General features: G+C 32.0%; 1 protein-coding gene across 7 annotated transcripts in view; it reads right to left on the reverse strand.

The window, feature by feature from the left end:
• Positions 1-25,087, reverse strand: part of RFX3 (regulatory factor X3) — a gene marked incomplete at its 5' end in the record, with an annotated part of 288,404 nt that overhangs the window by 58,847 nt on the left and 204,470 nt on the right. For 6 of the 7 annotated variants that reach the window (XR_013759609.1, XM_079113050.1, XM_079113049.1 and 3 more), the window contains 4 exons: positions 1,125-1,246; positions 12,293-12,412; positions 16,004-16,185; positions 24,647-24,721. Coding sequence is in view for 6 of the 7 variants with exons in the window: in XM_079113050.1 (XP_078969176.1) it covers positions 1,125-1,246; positions 12,293-12,412; positions 16,004-16,185; positions 24,647-24,721 (499 nt within the window). The remainder of the gene's footprint in view (positions 1-1,124; positions 1,247-12,292; positions 12,413-16,003; positions 16,186-24,646; positions 24,722-25,087) is intronic. The other variant, XM_079113053.1, reaches the window with a different exon arrangement.

Here is a 25,087-nt window from a genome sequence, read left to right on the forward strand (position 1 = left end):
TGGCTGCTTCTCACATTATTCTTCTGCATTCAAATGACTGTGAAACTTGCCTCCACATAGGGCACAGGAACATGATTTAGCCTACCTTGAGGTGAAGGCATAATTTACATAGTCTCTTTCTGTTCTTTTTTTTCATTAGCTGTGCACAATTATTGTAATACACTTTGGTGCTTGCCTTATCATAAACTCAAATACAAATGTGGCAAGTAAAACTGCAGAACAGTATTGAGTTCTAGCTTTTAGGCAATCCAGGACATGCTTTCATTATTTTTCAACATTAACTGAAATAACACAAAATAAAAAATGAAATTCCTGTTGAAAGCTCACTCAAGGGTCCACAAGACTATATCTGAAGACTTTAATTTGGGAAATGCTGCCCATCATTTTCAACTTCAGTAATTATTCCAACCTGAGAGTCTCTTGCAGTTGTGTTTGTTGGAAAGTGCACATTTTCCACACAGTCCACACTATACACACACAGGCACACACACACACACTCTCTGATTACATCTATGCCAGTGGACATGTTGTATAGACACTGCAAGCTCATCTCCAAAAAAGTTCTGTATTAACTGCCACTTTTGTTCTTTGGCTTTGGCAGCAATATGTGAAATGCTCTAAGTTCTACTTTCTAATTCTTTCAATAGCAGGAAAAATATATACCATCTAAAAATTACAAAAATTGAAAGTACTATGATCAATGTAAAATAATAGATTACTTTTTTAAAGTTTAAGACAATGTTCTTTTAATCTGATACTGTCTGCCTACACAACTTTGTACATAGAAAAAGAGAATTACTTTTGGTACTTGAAGTTACTACTGCAAATAAACAAAGCACAATTTTAATCACATAAGCCAATTAATATGAATTATGGAAAATACTTTGATAGCAATGAGCCTTTAATGGATATGCATTTCAAAGTCCTACCTTGCTTAAGACTTTTAAAAATAAAGCTCAAGTGGGAAAGTGGAGATGAACTAGAATTATATGATATACATAGTTTCAGCACCAAAACAATCTTCCTATAATTAACATCAGTAATGGACATTACACTTGGCGAAAAGACTTACTGTTCTCTTCAAAATCCAAAGAGCAACTAACAGGCATTACACCTTAACATACCTAAAAACTGTTGATGATGTTGACTTTGGGCAATTACAGTTTGCTCAACAGATGTGCCTGTCTGTTGACCACTTCCTGTGAAACCATCTGCAACCCCATCCACTTTCTGCATAGGCTTGTACCTAAAAATATTAGATGGAAAAAAAAATTATTCCTTACTTTTTTGTACTAACCCGAACTCCAAAGGCATTCAATTGTATTGTTTTCTTTAATGTCTCATGATAATTGTAGGAATTTTTTTTCCTTAACAATTTCATAAAGTTAGGCTGTAGACATTTTTCCCCATTAGTGAAAAGAATAAAGGGGGAGGAATAACAGGAAAAGTGTTTGAAAATTCAGAAATTTACATAAGAATGAAAGAATTATGAGGTATTTCTAATGGATGACAGCAGCAAAGATGTCCATGTTTCTAGTTTCAGTACATATTTTGAAAACTTTTAGTGGTCAATGGATCAAGGTAGAAACATTTTTAATACATTGGAACTTGAATCTGAACTAAGATCTAGGAACTCATGGGGACCTAAAAAATGTTGATGAGTGACTTTCAATTAATTAGTATTTCTAAATATAATCAGTCTACAAAACTCATCATACTGTTTTTCATATCTCCTAAAATCTCCTATGCATCTCAACACATTCATTTCTCTTGACTGTTATCCACATCTGCAAATACAAAGACCATGTGCATCCATTTGCAGAAAAACACATGCAATAATACATCTACAAACCTAGTTTACCAAATTAAAAGAAGAAAGTAAGCTACAACAGTGTATTCATCTTTAGGTCCTAGTTATATGACCTTATGTACTTTCCATACAGCTAAAATAGAGAAAATGTACATCAGCAGCAAGCACAAGAAGAAAAAAACTTCTCAGAAGAGAAAAATCATATACAAAACAAAACAACCCCAGCAAGTCTTCTAAGACAAGATACATAAAATAAGTAAGCAGTAGCTATAATTTCTTCTTTTTTCAGATTGTAGGGATTTTTCTTCATTTTAGAAATAAAAGAATTCTTAAAAATCTATAATAAGCTTATCACCTAGAGATAGTTTTTATTCCCATTATCATGTTAGTCCTTCCTTTATTCCTATTTCCAAATGTATTTATAAACAAAAGAACTAAATAGTCTCACCATCCAGATACTTAACCCTTACTTAAACCAGAAAATCCAACTGCATCATTAGTATGCAGTTACTGTAAACATCAGTGTTCCTAACTTCTGAATATGACATACTTAGATGTCTGTACTCTGACAACAGGTATGAAATGAATGAATCCAGAGGCACATCACACAAATAATGCTCAGGTTACTTAGGAAATGATTCAGTCTGAATGTTATAAATTCTAACTTGGAAAAAGGAAACTTCCAAGAAAAATGCAAAGTTTCTCACACTGATGTTGACATTTATTTCTTATGTTACAATAGCTTACAAACAACTATGGAAAGCAAAGATAAGGTCAAAAGATGAGCAGGGTGAAAATGGTACAACACATCTCATCCTTATGGTTATAACTTCAGTGATGACCTCCCTCAATGACAATATTAGTTGATAGTTTCTAATGATATAAAATAACTCAAACATACTCTTTTATTTATTGGTTCTTTTTAGTTATATATGACAGCACAATCCATTTTGACATAATTATACAAGCATGGAATATATCTTGTTCTAATTCAGAACTCAGTACCTCTCCTTCCCCTTCTTCTCCCCATCACCTGCTCTCTTTTCTCTATTGATCCCTTTGTCATTTACCAACAGTTATTTCTTTTAATTAATTTCTTGTGGATGTACATAATGGTGAGATGCACTGTGGTATATTTTTATATGTACATAGGAAAGTTATGTCACACTTTCAAACTTACTCTTTTATTAAATGGAAAAATCTTCTGGGAAGTTTTTTTTTTCACTCAGGGCCATACCAGGAGACAATAAAAGGGGTGCTAGAAGTATCATTTATGAAAAATTTAATGTTTTTCTGGTTTTCTTCTTCTTACAGAATTAGAGAGGTAAAGACTGTGAGGCAAGTACCATTCTGTTTTAGCAGACTTGAATGACTGTATCCTCATTTCATTTAGGGAAGTTTCCTGTTCTCATTTATTTTTTAATTAGATTTTAGTTGTCTTTTTTTAATTAAGAAATTTTATACACTAACAGAATATCTGAAAACTTTGTTTCTTAAGTTTAAGTTAGTGAAATTTGGAATTCACTGAATTTAAACAAAATTATTAAAGGAATCTGAATTGTTTACCCTGGAGAAAGAAAAAAAGAGTATTTCCTATAGACTTAGTAAAAAGTTTCCATGTGAGTTTATAAAGTAATTATGATATGTACAGCTGTGTACATATCATATGTACAGCTGTGCTTTATAATGTTCCTTCGTCCTATACAGCATCTAGTATTAAAGACATGAATACAAAGGACAAGTGGGGAAAAATGACATATATTCCTCTTAGACTGTAAGTTTTCAGAGGACAGATGTTATGCCACAATCCACCTGCACACAGTGCTTAGCAAGCCTGTAATCTATAAGCAAAATTATCTGCTTCTTTAAGAAGATAGCATTTTCATAGTATCATATACAGTAGAAGTGTCTATGAGAAGGAAATATTATATTTTTAATATGCAGTCAAAATTGCAATTATAATTAATGTATGATGATGCTTAATAAGATTGGGAAGCACTAATGAGAGGTCTAGTACATTATGTAGGAGATGAAAGAGATGGAAAATGCATCAAGGCCAGCTTACAAGGAAAGAAGGAGATAAACTGACAAATCCAGGAGAAATATACTGGTCAGTACTTTAAAAAAAGGTCTTACATAGTGGGAATGAAGGGAAAAACAGAAAAAATAAAGTCGGAATTAGGAAATAAGTGTGTTTCATTATAATGGTAAGAGTAGGGGTAGAAAGACAGGCACAGATATACTGTGTGGATCTGTCCTTGGTGCAGTGGAACTGCTGTAAGCTGGAACCTTATGTTGTGACTTTTCTGTGACTCCAGGGACAAAGTTTAAAGAGGTTTATGTCATAAAGAATGACACCACAAAGGGCAGGAGCATGCATTAGTGTGAGCCTGAAATTATGGAAGAGCTTCTAGATAATGCTAACTTTTGCTTTTCCTGCTTTATTAAGTAATGAATCACACAGTGGCACATCCATAGTTTACTGCTTGGCACTGGATTAGTGCTTGCAAGGAATCCCCAGAAACCAGAAATATTGGACTGAGAGGGGATGAATGTTCATCTGCTTGATTCTCTAAGAAAAATATTTTATCTCCTACCAAGATCTCAGAGGTTCAAGTCTTCCCAGAACATGAGGGAGTTTAACAGGGAATCCAGAACAACCATATTAAAAATAGGTTAAACAAATACCTGTGACTGCTGATTCTTCTTGGCAGAAATGGTTATAGATAATCTATTGGTCATTTTGAACCTTTATTGCACATCAATATCTAGGTAGCTTTCTAAAAAATTCAAATGCCTATGCTCACTCAAGATCTACCTAATAAAATCTTTGAGAATGGGGGTTAGGAACAGGTATTATATGCATCTGAGATGTTTTCTAGGCAGCATGCACAGTCCTAGTCCATAAGAGCCTCTTGTCCCAATATGGATTCCTTCAACCCAATGTTGTAGAAAAACAACCATTAACACTAGAGAACAGCCAGTTTTCAAAAAATCAGTCATCAATTTTCCATTTTCCCCATAAACTAAATTTGAAACATATGATAAATATCTTCAAATGGAGAATAAATGATCAAAAGAACATAGTTCATTTTATCATACCATCAGTTGACCTTAACATACACTTAAGGAATTTAATAAATATTTATTGAGCATTTACTATACGTAGGCACTATAAGTACATGGTTTTAAAAAGGTTCAGTACACATATTTTTTCTAAGTTTTTAAATATTCTAATTTTACATATTCTAAACATGATAATTCTGTATTATTTAATTCTGGCTGAAGTTCAACTGAACTTTTAGCATTGAAACATAAACATAACTTTTGGTTTCCTGCCTCTGCACTCTTCACCAATCACCATAAATATTAAATTGTAAAAATCAGGGAAGCTTTCTATTGAAAACAAACAAACCCCTCTGTGTTGAATTCCTTAAAAAGATGAACTTTTCATTATTTAAAAGTATTACCATTCCTTTACCTTCATTTATTTTACAAATTCATGCTCTTGAGTTATGTGTGCTTTTGATAAATACCTACACTGCATCAAAGGAAGAAACAGCTTCTGGTTTCAAAATTAGTAAGAGGCAAATGATCATTTTAACAGCTTGCAACTCCATGGGCAATCAGAACTAAAGTTGTTAATGATTAAGAAATGAAAGAAACTCTAATGCTTTAATAGCTGAGTATATGCATGAAACCTGTCACTAACACAAAAAACTTGGAAAATTATTAGGAATCTTCCCCTCATGGGGTTATCCATAGATGTTATTTAGGATATGGACATTTGCAACTCTACTGTAATCATAATATTCTGTCAATAATCTCACAAATGAGGATACTGAAACAGTTCACTGGAAGACAAAGAGTAGAATATATTTTTACCATCATATTCAACCAACAGTACCAAGTAGAAGAACATTCAATAAACTAAATGAAACATTTGAAAAAGTCCTTTCAAAGCAGATGAAAAATGCACATGCAAAATATAAACTGTACATGCAGAGTCATTATTATGTTTGTAATTCCTGAAAGTACATGATCACTAATTTGCATAAACAAAAATGTTGAGCTGACAGTCAGGGCAAGAGTCTAGAGAAGTGTAGCTTTTAAACCTCTTTGGAAAATCTTCCCCAGAAAGTCATTAGATTACCTGATGTCTAAAGTGAACCAAGAGATATAAACATGAATGGATAAGAAAAAATTATCACTACAAGAAGAGATTCATTCTTGCAGAATAGTAACTGACTCTTCGATGCCACATTAAATAAATCTTTAAGTCACTGAAATGACTTCTAATAGCAATCTTGCTGATTCGATGGGATTCTATTCTGTCTCCTCAATTCTTGTTGGTAACTTTCAGAGTAGGTCTCTTCATTAGTTCTACATTTATAATGGGGCAAACAGAGAAGGAAAAATTAAGTTTAAATGTATTAACTGCAGCAGCAAAAGGAGGTTGAAGACAATGGATAATATGAAATAAGTGAGCCACAGGAATGGATTATTCATTCATTCAGTGAACATTCAGAGAGCAATGACAATGTGTTCAGTGCTATTATAGGTGCTGAGGAAGCAATGTTGGAAGAAGCAGACATGATTCCTTGATCTTATGAATTTCTTTATTGTGTCCTCTTAGCACAGGTAATTTACAGTTAACTATCTAGAATAAATATACTCTTACTGAAAATATATATGCATGTCCCTTCTTTTACCTACAGTTGGCCTGTTACAGTTTAGATCTAGGAATGTCCCCCCAAAACTCATGTGTAAAACAATGCAAAAATGTTAGAGGTGAAATCATAAAAGATTATGAGAGTTTATAACCTCAGTGGATTAATCCATTTGATGAATTAGTAATAATTTGAATAGACTAGTAGGTGTCAAATATAGCCAGGTGGGGCATGGCTGGAGGAAGTAGGTCACTGGGGGTGTGCTCTTGGGGAATTATATCTTGTCCCTGGCCCCACAAGGTTATGTGTTCTCTCTCTCTCTCTTTCTCCCTCTCTCTTCCCTGCTCCCTCCTCCCTTCTGGGTTGCCATGAGGTAAGCAGCTTTCCTATGCCATGTCCTTCCATCATGATGTTCTGTCTCACCTTAGGCCCAGAGCAATAGTATCCTATGACCTTGGACTGAACCTCTGAAATTGTGAGTCCAAAATAAACCTTTACTTCTCTAAGTTGTTCCTGTCAGGTATTTTGGTCATAGCAATGAGAAGCTGAATAACACATGGCTCTTTCTGTTAAACAGATTCCAGAGTGATACCCCTCCCCAACTTCTTTATTTGGAGAATGACAATCTGGCTCTACCTGATGCCAGGACATAGAAATAAACTAAATTTTAAAAAGGTGTCTGAATCTCTATCTAGGAAAAAATACATTAGTGAGCTTTTTTGCATGCAGACAAATTAAGTGGACCTAGTTTCCTTATCAGTAAATAACAGTATAACTGCCAAATGAGATACATATAAAGTGCTTACTGAATAACATTTTAAATGTTCAATAAATACTTAATAGGAGAATAGGTGGTGACTGTTACTATTATCAAACTTTATACAAATTACTATAGTTTGATAATTACTGAGTTGTGATTATTTATAATTATCCTGTCATTAATGGAAAATATGGTCATTACAACATGGAGTACCACAGTGCATACTGAACATTAAATACTTAAGTGCCAAGATTTCTTATTTGTCTCTCAAGCCAAATGCACAGGCACCAGATCCTCACACGAAGATGCTTGCCACCCTCAGCTGCCTCAGAGCAATTTCCGAGCCCTAGATAATTAGCTCTGTGATGACCCCAGGGAACCCATGATCCAGAAAAAGAATTATAAACTATTAACATTAATCATAGCTGAAAATGAAAAGCCAAGCAGTATAAAGAAACAGAAGCCAAACTTGCCCAAAGTGCCAGGCTGCATTTTCCTCCAAGGCACCAGAATATTCCTAAAGAGTTTTCTCCAGTATGTATAATAATGATAATAATAATAATCCTTCTTCTCTCTATGTAAATGCATATATTCATAGCCAAAGCAAAAAGAAGTTTTGCTATAACATCTTTTCATAAGACTTCTCTTGTCTTCCCCTTCAGTGCCACAAAACTTCGTTCTTTCACAGAATTAATTCCTGTGAAGAGACCATGCAAACAGGTAGGAGGTGGAACATTTTCTATCTTAATTGAAACATACTCATTAAAATGTGTTTTCTCCCTCTATTTTTCATGAAAAAATATTATACGTGTATGTTTCTGTAAGGATTATATTACCTCTCTGACAAGAAGACTGGGTTCTTGTCTAGGTTGTTACATGATTTTGGATAAGTTATCTCCCTTTATGGACTTCTATTGCCTTATTAAGAGGATGGACTGAGGGTTGGGGATACAGCTCTTTGGTAGAGGACTTGCCTACCATGCAGGAAGATCTGGGTTTGATTTCTAGCACCAAAAAAAAAAAAAAAAAAAAGAAAAGAAAAAAGCAGGTTGGACTAAGCCATCTCTTCTTTCAGGTTCTAGCATTCTAGAATCCTGTGCCATTTATTTTAGATGTGATGCACATATTCTAATGCAAATGACAGTTGATATGTACTTGCTGAAGAAATGATAAATGCAGTTTTATATTTTGAGAACAGCTAATGGAAATCAAACACAGACAAGCACATTATCAAAAACACTTGACTTCATTCCACCATTTTTGCTAGGAGGATTTGGAAGAATAACTAAAATATATGTGCCAATATTCTTTCTGTACTTCTTTTAAATATTAAAAAGAAACTGTAACAAACATTTTTACTTAGTTTGTCGAGCTGAAAATTACTGATACCCTTTTTGTTCTCTGATAACCTAAATTAATGTTGTCTAAATTAGAGAAAGCAAATTAGTCCATTAGTGAATCTCCTTAAGAATTTAAGATTACCTCATTTAAATGCAAATGTTATTTTTATAAGAGTTGTTTTCAAAAGAAGGCATTAAAAATTACACATTCTTTCTCTTGATTATCTGCAATGCCATCAATGTAAAGCATTTATTACAGACTAGACTGTAGTCACTAGAGTCTTACTCTAAGGGCTTACTAGAGTACCTGGGTCCATTTGTCCCCCACTGAATATCCACAAGCTGCTATAATGAATAACTCAAAAGTTAAAGGAAGATCTGTCTACTTATATTCCTTCTTGCAAGCTGTCATATTCCATGGTTGCCTATGAATCAAGTGGGCCTTAATCTGCTCCTTTATTTTAGGTAAATGGTTTGAGGATGGATTTATCTTTTCAAGTATGTGAAACTACAGGCTTTGTGACATCTGCTTTTCAGTCAGAAGCACTCTCCATTTATTTCCAGACTCATGGCTGTGTTCCATGATTTGCAGATAAGTGGAAATATCCTACGACCCTATCAAATCTTCAAATAAAATTCTGCATATAAAGGAGCTAAAGGTAATATACAACTGTATAAAATAATAATTATTATCCCTAAAAGTACTTTACCTCCAAATTCATTAGAAAATTTAAGAATTGAACACCTGAATTCAAATTTAATTGACAAAATAATCGCAGAATATACCTGAATTTTTCATTCTAAGAACACATGAAATATGTGAATGTATAAGATGGAAGATGTGCACACATGGATATAGTCAATAATAATGAAGGTATTTAAACAATTTGAATATTCTGCCATATTAAATACTGGTACCTGCTATAAAATATTTTAAACCTTTCACATGTCACTTGTATTTTAACAAGAATGTAGAAGTTTCTCCTTATACAAATTTTAATACATTCAACAGAATCACTTCACTTTTGAAATCATTAATTTTTAATTGTTTAAGCCATAAGACAAATGATACAATAAGTTCTTTTCTCATCATGTTAAACAAATATGTTTAACATCCAGATGCAAGGAGAGAAACTCTCTTCTGTCCAAGTACTTCTACACAGTGAAGTGACTGACTTCAGTTGAGGCCTATTCAGGTTGTCAGTGAAGAGTCTCCTTCAGTAAGACAACTGAAGCTTCCCACTCATCCCAATAAAGAAGCCTGGGCAGTTGGCAATGCTAACACTGCAATCATTCATCAAGACACAACTTCAAGAACAACTATCTACAATATAAAACTTGCATCATCAAAAACACCAATAATTTAGGGTTCAGAAGCTAACACTCCTATTTCACAAGAAAGCATTTGCTATAAGAAATTCAAGTTGGTAGAATTTATTAATATTACTGGGAATTTAATGCCACTTCCATATTGCACCTGTTTCTAAAAGCAGTTATGGAGGTGCTGAGGTTTTCGTGGCTCCTTAATCTTGATAGCTCTGGAATCTATTTCATAGGAGATCTTAGAAACTATCTTCTCTTGCATATTTTAGGCATTTTATAAAGAATGTTCTATGAAAACCTCCATTTCATGAAAGTTTGCTAGATTAGTTTATAGTTAAGTCATAGGAATAAGTAGGTTTTAGCTCTCTTAGGTATAATTTATCAAGTTTTGCTCATAATTAATTTGGGTATGTTATTTCTGAATCAAGCTTTATTTTTATTTCACCATCAGCCACACTGTGTAGTGCTGCTATGCATGAGAACATCAGCAAGTAAAAGCTGTAGATGTTGCTACTAGTAAATAAGAGAAAAATTATAACCCAAAACAGTAAGAGTTTATTATAACACATTCGAACTCTATCTCCAACTATATAAGGTACTACTCTATGATTTATTCTGTTAATTACTTTTGGACTCCTTCTTAATATATTTCACTGGCTATACATTAAAAACAAAATTGAGAATCTGTGAATTAAAAATCTAAAACCCTTGAGATACCTCTATATAAAATCAATCTTGAACTGAGTCTGTAGGCTAGAATACATACACTGGAAATTATGACTTGTCTTAAAACCACTTAACAAGTGTCCTTACCTCCAGTCTCTTCCCATTAAATATGTCTTGCCCCAAATCAAAAAGCCATCTCTCTAGAAAAAATCAAAGTTCAATTGTTTTGCTTCAAAGCCTTAAAAAGCTTCAAAGCTATGTTCTGCACAAAGAACAGACTTATTAGCTTTTTATACAACTATATCCCTTAATATATGATCCAAACTGCTTTCTAAACTACATTTCCCAGTAAGCTTTTCGGTCATCTCCTCAATGCTCCCTCTGCAATATCAACTTCACTAAATCATGGGCCGTTTACCGGAGGCACCATAGACTTTATCTCTAGGTGATTTTGTTTACATGTTTCCTCTGTCTGAATATTCCTCTTTTTCTGACTTCTCTTGGTCTCTAATCAAGAGCACTTTCTCTATGGAGTTTCCAAATCTTCCCTCTCCAGAGTTTCCTGAAAATTACTTTGTAGTTTGTAGTTCCTTATCAAAGTTGTATTTTGAACATTTCTCAAATTGCATTCCTTTTGCCCTCCCGTTTCCCCATACATCTCCAATTTTAATGTTTTAAGGTCTGAAAAGGTAGGAACTGTGTCTTATCCTCTGCATGCAGTGCCTAGAGCACAAAAGAGATTCAATATTTGCTAATTAAATAGATGAAGGACTACTGTGTGATATATTCTTTTTCCAGCAATGTCTTAAAACTAGTGCTTCTGACTAGTACTAGTATGGATGTAGAGATCTAGCCAAGGCAACTAATCAATGCAGATTAATGGATTAGGATTTAAGCAGAGGTCTCCTTTTTTCTACCAAATACTATATGCTGAATTGAAAAGGAAAATCATAACTACAGGCATGGCTGAGTGATGTTGGTAAAGAGGGAGAAAGGGGCGTTTTTGTTTGTTTGTTTTTTTTGTTTTTATTTATTCTAAATTTTGACTTTAGTCACATGGGACTGACATGAAGGCCCTTGGCTGAGCAATAGGATTATAGGCTTATGCAAATAAATCATTTCTGGGATTCATCTGAAAAGCAAGCCTGCCAATGGTTTGATTGTCATAAGGTTGTGAGACCAGACTAGAATGAGGTATTGTTCAATCCTAAGATATATGATCCTATTATTCATCCATCCGTCCATCCAATCATCCATTCATGAATGCTTGAGATCTCTTATGATTCTAATATCTGCAATTCTCTTTATAAAATCTGGATTCAAAGAAAGTGTTAAAGTACCAAACATTCTGCAAGAATTCATACTTAGTCAAAAGGAATGATATGCAGAACAACAAGTCAAAAGCTCATAATACTGAAACAAGTTTCTCCTGCTGCTATTTGCTTAGGTGTGCTCCTATGTTCTATGTTTCATTTCCTTGTCTGAACAGTTTTGGAGGCTTGGATGTTACACTAAGAGGGGCCAAAAAGGTGGAAGAATAAATATTTTTTTAAATATGGAAAATAAACAGAAACATTAAAATTCTAAATCATATTTAAGAATCATCTGTAGTGAAGGTTTGTCAACAGCAGCAACATTCATGTTCTATTGTTCAGAAAAAAGGTGACCTAAGCAACTAAGAAACACAGAGCTTTGACGTATCAATGATAACTCCAGAGTCTACCTTTGCTTCTGTTGCATGGGTTGTTGTCTCATAGCCATATACTGCATGTCTTCTTGCAGACGATTAAGAGGAGAATCTGGCTTGACACGAATTCCATAGTAATGGTACTTGGAGTTTCCTCTTTATAAAAGAACAACATTGGAAACACAAAAGTCAGTCAAACCAACATCAACCAAACAGAATTGTCCATTTAACTTCACTTTTTGAAAAATCAAGTAAAAGCAGCATATTAATCTTATATATTTGTGACTTATCTTTCCTTAATACCTATTTTATTTTTATCGTGAGAACATATGAAGGTGAGTCAATCAGTTCAAGGCCATAAGATAAATGTTTTCTTATAAACATTAACAAGTGTTAGTCAAATAGTTCATTTTTATTTTATTTTCAAATTAATATTTTAAATGTAATTTAATGGTGGGAAAACAGTTTTGACCAACAAAAATTCATTAATAGGATAAAGGACTGAATAGGATAAAGGACTATACATTAGATATGAATTTGTACAGTGGCTATACAGAACAAAGAATCCTACAGATGTGGGTAAGTTCTACATTTTTCTCTTTATTTTAGGTATGATGAAATAACCTTATTGTTATAAGATGTTGTAGTGAAACCTTTTAGTATTTTGAAACTTAAAAAGGATGAAGATACTTTTTACTTTTAATCACATTTTATTAGTATCTGTTTTTATGGATTTATATCAGTTTTGTAGGCTGAATAAGATATGTCACAACAGATACAGGGAAATTTTTCTGTGGAAAGTGGCAAATTTCCACCTGGAATAAAAATGTCACAATTTCCCCATATTCATGAGAAAGACCATGTTTGCTATTAGAAATGGCAAGTTTTGCTCTGAATGGAATTTGCAAATTCTTGCAAAAATAACATTTTAAATATGTAAATTCTTGCAAAGAGAAAATAGTTTTTCACAAGTCTATATATAGCAAGACATCAGTGCTCTTTCCAATTTTTTCTTTCATTTAGAAAAAGAAATGCAAGAGGAATGTGGATTAAATAGTTTTTATAAAAATAGAGTAGAATTTTACTTCCAAGATTAACAATTAACATATATTATATGAACCCTATACATTTGAAGAGACATTAAAATCATATTATATAAATAATATTGCTAGTTTAAAAAATGTCATTTGAATACCTGCACTCTTTCGGTAAAATAAAAACGAATACTTAATGCCTACAAAGAAAGTCCTTCCACTTGCAGAGATCTTGCTCTCCAACATCCAATGGCAGAGCTAAAAACACCACAAACAATTTGTAGTGTTTTCCCATACAAACTGAAGGACAATAGGTATCACAGGTAGAGGTAGAAGGCATTAATCATGGGGGAAAATTGCAAAGTAAAATGATGTTTCTCTTGGAAACAGTTTTTGGGAAGGAGTGTCATTTCTTTTAATTCCACTGGGAAGGATTTGGAGAGTGAAGTACATCCTTAGTCAGTTTTGCTGAAACTTGACTTTGAGATGGGATCTAACAAAAAGTACCTTTTTTTTTGCCTTTATTTACGAACACAGTGATTTCATTTACTTCTTGTTTACTTAGATCTCCAAACTTAAGAAAAGATGTGGTCTGATACATAAAGTTCACTTTTTTCTTTCTCTAAAAAATATCTGATTTAGTTTGCCTCATGATTTGTACTGATTATTTCTTGGATTAGAGTAGAAAATAAATGTCATAGGACTGGGGTTGTAGCTCAGTGGTAGAGCGTTTGCCTAGCATGCTTGAAGCACTGGGTTTGATTCCCACCACCATGTATAAATTTAAAAAAAAGGTCCATTGAAAACTAAAAACAAATTTAAAAAAAAAAGAAGAAAAGAAATGCCATAGAAGAAAGAATCTCTAAGACTTCACCCTACCACCAGTACTGTCTGTCAGTTTCCCTACATTACAGTTCTCTATCTTCATAACACCTCATTTGTTTAAGCCCCCACCCCACGTCTGCATAGTATTTATTTTCTCCTCATTCTTGTAAGCTTTGCTTTCCAACTCAAAATTGCAAACGCGGAATACAATTTCAAAAGGAATAGAGACATAATTGTTGGGGGTTGGGGGAACATCAGAAAGTAAAAGCGGCAATATTGTAAAATGTACTTACAGAATATGGATTCTACTCATTCACAAACCCAAACAACCCCAATTTTGTCCCTTTCTATTTTAAAGATATGTTTCAAGGTTTGAATGGAGCCTCAAAATAGGATCCATTGAAATCCTTTTCAGTAACAAAAGCAGCACAATAATACAGCTATTAGAATGTTGAATAAAGCCCAGTTTCAAAATATTGGCACCATATATGTAACTACTGAGCTATCAGCTAGGAGATAGTGGGTTAGGTCCCCAAATAATGATTTTCCTCATTTTGTTTAAAAAAAAATACTAAAGAAACAAAAAGCTTTTTTCAAGGGAATGAAAACTAGTTCCTTTAGTCTGAATAGACAATCATGTTCTACAGTTTAAAATATACTACCTTTTGAAGTATGAGTAGAAGAAAACGTATTTATGAGAGAACTGAACCTCCAGCAATCTGAAAGCTATACAATTACTTAAAATGCAACATAATGAAATAATTCAGATTTCAAACACAACCTTGTAAATCTTACAAAATTGACAAAGTGCCAAGGTTCAGGACACACTACCCTAAACTATGGTAACTTTGGCAGGAGAAAACAGGAGAAGCAAGCCATAGAAAGTAGAATAAATTCCCCCTGAAGTGGAAAAACCTAGAAGAACTTCCTTTGAAAATAGGTCATAACACCCTTTTTAGTATAAATGTATAATTAAGTTAATTAATTACTAAGGTACTTTTTATTTTACTGAACTATTTTGGTAAATTCTTTACAAAAATTCTCTGAGGTTATGATTTATAAGTAATTAAAGATATATCACCTAATGTTATAAGGTGTAACATCTCTATGTTGAATATTTTTTAAACAATTTCTGTAAGATTTACAAAGTCAAAAGCATTCATATCCTTCTGCCTAAATATGTGAGATATTTATTTTCAATATAGAAACTACAGAAAGACAAAAACAAACTTTGCAGTTTTAAGTATTCTTTTTGTCACCTTTTGATTAGTAAAAATAGTCATTTATTTCCAAACAAAGGAAAAAAACTGTGAAGTGCTTCTTTTCCCATTTACTATGTCACTTTATCATCTTTAGTGTTTTTAAAAAAGAATACAGTGACACATACTAATTTTTAAAATATCATATGCAAGTCTTGCATTAACAGCTAATATTTTTTTTGGTACCAGGGATTGAACCCAGGGGCACTTAATCATCGAGCTACATCCTCAGCCCTTTTAATTTTTTTATTTTATGATAGGGTCTTGCTAAGTTAGGGCCTCTCTAAATTGCAGAGGCCGGTTTTGAACTTGTGATTTTCCTGCCTCAGACTCCTGAGTCACTAGGATTACAGGCGTGCGCCACTGCACCCAGCTATAGTTAATTTCTATGTAGGCTGAGAAGCAAATGTTCTCAAAGCTTTGCTCACTCAATGTTTAGGACGACACATTATTCTGACTTGGTAGTATTCAGAGACTTTCCTTTTCCTACAGATTTTACATATTGAGCTTATTCTATATCTTTTCACTTATGTATTTCCTATATCAAGTACTTTTGCTCAAACAATACACAAAATTGCTATAATTTGAAAAGGAGAGGTTAGTTTATGACCTTATTTTTCAGTACTAACCTAGTGCCCAATCTCCTAGTTCGCAGACCCATAAAAATTGACCTTATTAGTTTTCCAAAAGAGGCAGCATTGACAGGGTCCAGTTTGTGTTCTTGACAGTGTCGAAGGTAGTGGTTATACAGAGTGCTTCTAGGAAGGCTCACTCCTTCTGCTGTCTCATAATTGTCCAACAGCCACTGGAGCTAGTAGAAATAAGACACAGCAAACAAAGTAGTCACACATTTTGCCAAAATTTCTACAATTCACTGCAAACACTTGGGAGTTTTTCATTAAATCTAAGAGTAAACTGCAGAAATTCAAAGTCTGGAGTGACTTAGAAAGCTTAAAAAAACCTCCAGAAACAGTATAAATAGTTGAACATCATTATTCATCTTAAACAATATCCTCTTCTTCAAATAGTCAAGCATATAGAGAGACATATTAGTTTTCCCTGTATTGACTGTAATTCTGTAGACAAATATTTTTTCAGGGAATTCAAACAATAGAGTTAACCAATCATAAATAAAATTTATAACTGTTATAGAACAAAACATGTTACTAAGTCTGCTGGCATGGTACCTAATGTGTCTTTCATGTTGGTTTGTTATAATACATGAACAGCAAGCTGCCTTGTATGGGGTTTTATATTAAGGTTCTATTCCTTTTTAGAGAATTATAATTTACTTATATCAAGGTACCACTAGATAATAAAATAACAACACTATCTAATGGGATGAATTCTATAAACAGAAAGAACAAAATTTGTTCATTCTTTCCCAAAAGGGAAAGAAACTCATGAGACATTGGCAAAGAACTTATATATAATGAAAAAGAATCAGTTTTATAACTATATGAGTTTTTCTATCCCAACCTGTTTTTTCATAATTTTAGAAGGCACATGACAATGACAGTACATCAATATTTTCAATCTGTATTTCACATTTTAAAGTTGTGTTACCCTGTATTTTTTGAAAAATTATCTTTAAAGTATAGAATGTACACAATTTTTAGAAAATCTAATCCAGTAAAATATTATTGAATTTCAACTTCAGCAAAGTTAAATTTTTCATTGGTTTATTTATTTTCATACAAAAGGAGAAATGAAATAGACTTAAAGGATTTTTCTTAAAGTCACACATTTTCTCAATGCCTGAGTATGGTTTTCAACTCAAGTTTCCTCACTAACCTAGAATAACAGTTCCATGAAAGCAGAAAATACTTCCTATTACTTGTATCAACAAAATTTCCATGACATATATAAGAGGTAAAAGAAAGAATTAATTAACATGAAATCTTATTTAAACAAAAATTATGGAAGTAAAATAATGCATTTATTTAGCACCAATGATAAGTCAGGCAATGGATGCTGGGCATCCATGATAAAAAGATGGATTTAATCTCACTTATCCTGTAGAAATTTAGAGTCAAATATTATAAATGATGACATGGACATTTAAGTAAGTTAAAGCATTTCTCCAACTGAGAACCTGAACTTTCAGACTTTTAAAAAAAATTTATTAAAAATATTTTCAGTATTGCTTTTAACCTGACAAGTGAATTTTCAGAACCATATTAACTACAAATATTCCTACATGGTGCTTATATAATTAAATGTATGTCATTAAACCTTTATTAATTGTTGGCTTAGAAAATGTAGACACTGAGTCTACAGAATATTCTATTCAGAGAGACTTCAAGTTCTCTATGGAACATATGAATATGTACACTTAAACATATGTATTAGTTCTGTAACATACACAACCCTCCAATGTAAGACTCTAAAAAGATTATACACAATAAACTTTCATGTTGTATTGGCAGAATAACATTCCAAGTCAAAAAGAATTCTTTTCATATAAATCATCTGTAATCATGATGTCAACACACAAAACTTCCCAGAATCACTTAAACATGAGTTTTGAGCATTCTAAATGACAGATAAACTATATTCACTATACATATTCATTTAGTGTAAGAGACAGAAGGTAACCTGATTAGGAAATTAAGTTAAAGACTTGAACCAGAATTCTGTTTATAACATGGGCCAGCATGTCTCTTGTTTTGTGTTGTTGTTGTTTTGTTTTTTGTTTTTAATTTTAAGAGTTCATTAATTATGAATCCAACTGAAGGAGACTACAAAAAATGAAGTTATACAAAACTGACTCATTTATTTCATCCACATGCCTCATTAAAATGATTAGGATTTGAAAGCATTGTGGGTGTTACAGCAGCCCTAGTGAATAATAATGCCTAAAAGTGCTCTAATTTTGTGTACATATACTCCATAGAGCAAGAGATGACTGCTTTCTGTAGTATTCTTAACATATTTTAAAAAATAGGACTCTGATATCAAGGATTATGAGGGAAATGCCAAAAACCAAAACACTCTGGAAAGGCATACATATAAAACACGCAAATATTTTTTGAAAAATAGTATTTTTTGACCAAACTAATCAAGTTCTCACATCCACAAGCATGTAATACACAATCTATGTAAGTTAAAAGTGTGAAAAATACTTTTTATATAGATCTATTTGTCTACATAAAATAATAAATGTTGTCAAAGACACAATAGTATGATCAAGAAAGAGGAGTTAAGAAATCAGTATTCATTTCTTTGCTAATGAAAAGATATATGACATAGATATAAGTAATCTTAGTAAAAAGGATAGTATCTTTCAGAAATAGGTTACAGGTAACTTTATAATATGAATATACTTTTTATAACCAAAGGTATTCTAATAATAACAATGGATCTAATGTAAATCATTTTAATTTGATATAAAGTAACTAAAACTATTTTTATAAATACAGGTAAAAAATGTTTTAAGCTGCCTTAACTGCATACTGATCTTCTTATAATATATAATTACTTAAGAGCAAGGACAAATATCTGAAAGTTTATTAATTTCTCATAATCGCAAATTATCTTGCAGATAAAAAATTTTATGAAATTGGAAAAAAATAATAAAATATTTGAAGAGTACTGCCATGAACTGCTTTTATAAAAGTAGAAGCTAGGCTGGGGATATAACTCAGTTGGTAGAATGCTTGCCTTGCAAGCACGAGGCCCTGGGTTCAATCCCCAACACTGCAAAAAAAAAAAAAAAAAAAAAAGTAGAAGCTAGCACAAACATTAAAGTTCAATTCAGAAATTTTGAGTCCAATGGTTGTACTTGTGTGTATTTTTGAGTTAATCAGACCAATATTAATTAAATACAACTTCTCACAGAGATAGTGAGATAATTATAGCAAAGGTTGGCATAAACTATTTAGAAGACTAATTTATATTACTCAAGTCCCAAATGAATAACTCAGAGAAAATGAAGCTTTTATTGGATTGGCTATGCAGTATTCTGAAATGTTGAAGCAAGTCAAAACATCTGGGCTGTTCTTAAATTGATAGTTCTTATACACCTTATATTCGTAAGTTCTTTTTCTAAACCATTTTTTAAAAAAGTTTGAGTTTGATTTATCTATGATAATTTAGACTAGTTGATGTGAAAAGTTTCACATGAATAGGTATTTTGATGACTATAACTCTAACAATAGCAAAATTATATTTTTTTTCCTAATCTATATTTTCAGAGGGAAGAACTTTATTCCTTGCCAGAAACCTAGAAAGAACTTTAAAGAGGCAGAAGGAGGGCAAATGGAGATAAACAACTGCAAGAATAGGGGTGATTCTTCTGCAGTCCTGTGGGTTCCAGCTACCAGGAGTGGGGTAATCTCTTTGAAACTTATTGTATATGTACAAACTGATTTGGAATTTAACAGATAAAGACTCTGGGATATAGTTGGGGATTATAATCTGAATTCTATATACCAGTAATTAACTTTCAGGTTTTGAAACAGTGATGAAATTATAAATCAGAACTTGAGTCTAAATACAGTATTAGAAACCATTATTTTTATTAGAGAAACTTAACAGTTAAGTTTCTGTGTAAATTTAAATGTAAACTGAAGCCATGTGCTTGCTCCACATGCTACCCAAGGGAAGTTAATGCCTTTTATATGGTACATTGTTCCTGTAGTTTTCTCTTTAACAAAATGCATTTGGAACTTAGAATTCAGTGCCCTTAATATTTAGTAATTTAGAACTTACCATTTCTTTCTCTTCTATAAGAGAAATATCTTGAAAATGCTTATATTTATGATTTTTTAAACAATTTATTTATTTTGATACATTGTAAACAAATGGGGTAAAACATTTCTCTGGTTGTACATGAAGTAGAGTCATATCACTTGTATAATCATACATGTACATAGGGTAATGATATTTATGATTTAGAAGCCCATAAAATATAGTAACTTTTAAACTTTATCTTTAAAATCTGGTTATTCTAAACTAAAATATACTGGTTATTCTGAACTAAAATATACTTGTTTTAGGGTAGAAACTGAGATAATTGCATATTTCAGCCCTTGCATTTAATCTATATTGATTAGGACATATTAAAGAAGATGGAACAGTTCCTATTTTTCCCAAAGGGAAATAATGATTGACAAATAAAAATAGATAAAAATTGCATTGCCCATTCAACATCTAAATGTAACATTTGGCATTTTATCCCAGATGGATTTTTATCCCAGATGGATTATCATCCATTAGGATTTACTTTAAATTCAATTCAATGATGACATGCATTTGAAAGGGCTTATTTCTATAATAATTTATATTTATAATACAGTGAAGTTAAGTGAGAATAAGTAAAAAAACAATGTTTTTGCCTTGAGCTGAATATATTTTGGTAGCTAAACTCATCAAAACTCATGAAACAATATTTGCTAGATTGTGAAAATGTATAAAATAAATGCATAGGGTTTTTTGTATGTTTTAAATGAATTTTTAAAATATATATTTCAGAACATTATGTGAAAGTTGGGAACAATGAACACTTGTGACTTCAAATTTGTACAATATCCCAAATTGGATGCAACATTACTATTAAATACTAATTTATATTTACTGTAAGTTGGAGTACAAAATAAACATGTCTGCAATGAAGACAGTTAGATATACTACTTTGATTTAGTAAAATTATACAGCATTTATTGGTAGCATTTTCATTGGTAGCATAAAAAATTAGAAATTAAATTAACTAGAAATAAAAATATTTAAATAGAAAGTTATTGTACAAATATAATTCTATAAAGCCAAACAAAAATAGCCATTCTAAATAAAATACAAGGAGATAAATGATGTCACTCTTGGCTACAACATTTTAAAGATTGGATTGTTTAAAGAAAAAATGTTTACTCTTAAACTGAAGACTATACATAGATAAATGATAGAGGGACCACATATTTTTCTTCATTAGTACATCAGGAGAGGCCACCCTCTATCTACAATGCTCACACATATGCCTCCTGAAGAACACTTTGAAAACAAAACAAAACAATGCATATGGGTCTCCAAATAAACATATATAGGACTAGCAGTCATTCTAGAACAGTGAAGGTAAGGTAAGATCTGACCCTTTCTATTATTTCTTATATTCATTCATCTGGCTGGTATTTAGTGAGCATCCATGATGTTCTGGTACTGTTTTAGGTACAAAGTCTGCATTGGTAGACAAAATATGCAAAATCCTTAGTCTTCTGGAACTTTCTGTTGCCAATACACATTTACTGACAGTCTATAAAACACTAGTACTGAAATAACTTCAATTGTGTTAATATTGTTAGTAGCGTAAACCATTGCTCATAGTATAACTGTACTCAGTCACAGGTGAGGCACCTCTCAGTGTACAAACTGAAAAGGTTATATGTGCATTTTCATCTGTGTGATAATAGTAATAATGTTAAAAGCAGATCAGCAGTATAAAACACTCAAGAATAGGCTGAAAATGGGATCTAAAATTTCATGTCCCACCCCTTCTTCTAATGGGAAAGAAAGGTGAAAAGCAAAGCAAACTAGCTGGATTCACTGAATTTGCTCCTTAAAAAGAGTTTTCTAACTACTGTGAATAATCAAATGTATAAAGAAAAAATAGGAAATCCTTTGTATTCCATATTACAAAACAGAATGAGAAAACTTCGTAGTTCAAAAGTCATGATTAATACCTTTCTTTAGATACTAGTGAATATGGGATACATATTAGTGATAATTCCTTCCAATTGATTACCTAATGAAATTAATAATTTTTTTAAACTAAGAAATTGGAGAATTCATCTTCCTGAAGCTGAACTCATGTCCACCTCAAAGAATCCCACAGGCCTCAAATAATTCTATATTATATCCTATTAGCAAAGAATAAAGAGCATAACTTGACATTTAATATATAACAATATTTTAAAACAATTTTCCACTGCAAAAATTTCTATACAACAGAAAAATCACTGATTAAGTTCACAGAATTTAAAAACACCTTTGTAAGGTGTTTTTAACTAAACAGATTAACTAAAAGGCATGCAGCTTATTCCAGTTGTTTGGATAAATCTAATAAAAATCAGGAGTATTGTTAACTTTTCAAGGACAAAAAGACAACAGGATCTTTTTCTATGTTCAGGGAGAAATTAACCTCATTGGTTAACAAAAGCACTGATCCAGTCTCCACTGCTAACAAACCATCTGTAAAATCATTTGTACTTCTAACGACTTAATGATATATGTGGTTTGAATAAACTTTACTATATCTCAGAGGTGTGATAGAAATGAATTAGGATAGCTAGACAAAGATCATCACTACATTAGTGACACTTGTGCTGCTCCTTCTATATACTGAAAGTCCTCTGGCAGTTAAAGTTTGGAAGATTTGCCATAGTATATGGTAAAAAATATGATGCCATGTAATAATAAATAATTGTCTGCTATTTATGCAGCTTAATTTATAGTTATTAACACTATTAGTTCACAGATTCAACAAGTTAAAAATAATCTTTGACAACTCCAATATATTTGACAAGTTTCAAACAAATAAACAAATTAAAAAATGTGTTCTTATACCTTTATTATTGTTAATTATAATACTGAGATGGGGTAATTAAAATTTAGAGTTAAAATTAAGCACATCATACACTTTAACATATGTTTCTAAGAAAAGCAAAATGTGAAATTAAATATTAAGTAAGCATAACACAACTAGATGTCTAAAAGATGAAAAAGGAACAACTGGAAACTTTAGTGTGTTTGTTATTTTTTCTAATGTTCCTGGCACATTTTTGACTCAAAGTAAAGGGACAGTTTCATTTCACTTGCCATTTTCTAAACACAAATACCAGTTGGTCATCGCCCCCTTTCCTCATATACACAGCCTAAAAGTATATAGTAAATTACCATTTAATACAACTACACTCTCATACCACTACATTAGAGATCCATTTATATAATATATAAAAGAGAACAATTTTTCAGAAATTTTTCAAAAAAAAGACTAAAATATATGCTATAATTTTAAATTTGTAACTATAATTTTCATCAATATTACAGGCATCCTCCAAGTTGGCTAACCTGTTTTTGTTTGCCAGGAAACTTTCCCTTGCAGAAGAAACAAGACAAAATACCCCATCTAAAAATAAATGTGTTAGAACATAAGGAGGTAGTGTTATTTTGAGAATATAAAATTTACATGCTTCAAAGTTCAAATACTTAAAAAGCATAATGAAAACATTTTCTATGAACTAAAGGTTTTAAGTTTATTGAAAAATAATACTTCATTTGGGTGATCCACATTTTAAACTTTTTAATCACAACATATAGAAAAGAATTAAGAAATCATAATAATTTCATCCCTAAATTTAAGAACAAACCATCAGTTAGGAAGGCAAACTGTAATTCTTACTAAAATGTTACTAATATTTATTTAGCAGATTTATTTAAAATAGATTTATTATCACTGTTCTATTTACTATTTTGCTGTATTCAGAAATCATCTTAACAAAGTAATTTTTTAATCAACATTTTCAATTGGTTTCCCAACTTTAACAACTGATGAAAATATTTATCATTTCACAAAATTCTCATGATCCTTCTTAACACTTACCAGTATCATAATGATGCTGCATCTGATAACAGTGAAGATTTTTCAAGAAATAATAATGGTAATTCTGTTATACCTCAATTATTAGCAACTTATTGCTTACCCAAAGCCCTACTTTTTCCTTGGCCCATTTTAACTTTTCTTTAGTTTTTAGGACCTGAGCCTATCTATGCAGCTGTATCCTATCTACCTTATTTAGTCTTACCGGTACATAAATCATTTTCAAATAGATTACTACTGGATTTGGCATTAATAATTTTTTATCCACTGAAAGACTTTATCAGTCACACAAGTAGACTTGGCTGTTTCTATATCTCCAACAGAGATGTAGATTGCAAGTATTTGCTTCATACTAAATAAATATCAAACTAGAAAACTTTATTTCAAAAATCACTATTAATTGCTTTTTACAAATAAATGACAGCTTATTATGAACTTGAAAGTGCGATATCTGCACCCAAACTGTAGAAAAATCTAGTAAAGCTGTCCACCATGGCTCTAGTTTTTCTGAGATATTCCACTGTACAAAATAGCCATTTAATGGTTCAAGGATCATAAAGGGCTGAGAAAGGAAGGTTAAGAAGCAAAATAAATAAGTAAATAAACAAAACAAGCATTTAGAAGCAAGCAACACATGCAGAACAAGCAAGAGATTAGTTTACATGAAGAAGAGGCAACTTACATGGCTGTTGAGAAGAGAGCTTCTGTGAGTGGACAGACCGTCAGACTTTTGCAGCGTCTCAATCGCCATTTCAATCTGATAATAGATGTCATTAAAAAAAGGGCTCAAGACAAGATAGTAATAAAAGGCTGACCAGAGAATTTTTGATAGATTCGTTTAAAGTTCAATTTCTTCTTCAATGGTGGCTAATGAATAGCTATCACTAAATGTGCTTTCCCCTTTTCTTCCCCCCACCCCCAGAGAATAAAATAAAAATAGGCACATTAATAATAAGCCCTATCACAAAAGTAAACCGTTTGAACACTCTGTAATTATAATCAGTATGGAGACCTGAGGAGCAGGAACCCCAGTGGATTTTTCTAGCTATGAGAAAACATTCTTGACTCTCAAAGTTCAAGATGTGGGATAGTAACCACTCTCTAAATAGTCTCCCACCTAAAA

The sequence above is a fragment of the Sciurus vulgaris genome, assembly GCF_902686455.1.
Source record: "Sciurus vulgaris genome assembly, chromosome: 15".
Taxonomy (NCBI): domain Eukaryota; kingdom Metazoa; phylum Chordata; class Mammalia; order Rodentia; family Sciuridae; genus Sciurus; species Sciurus vulgaris.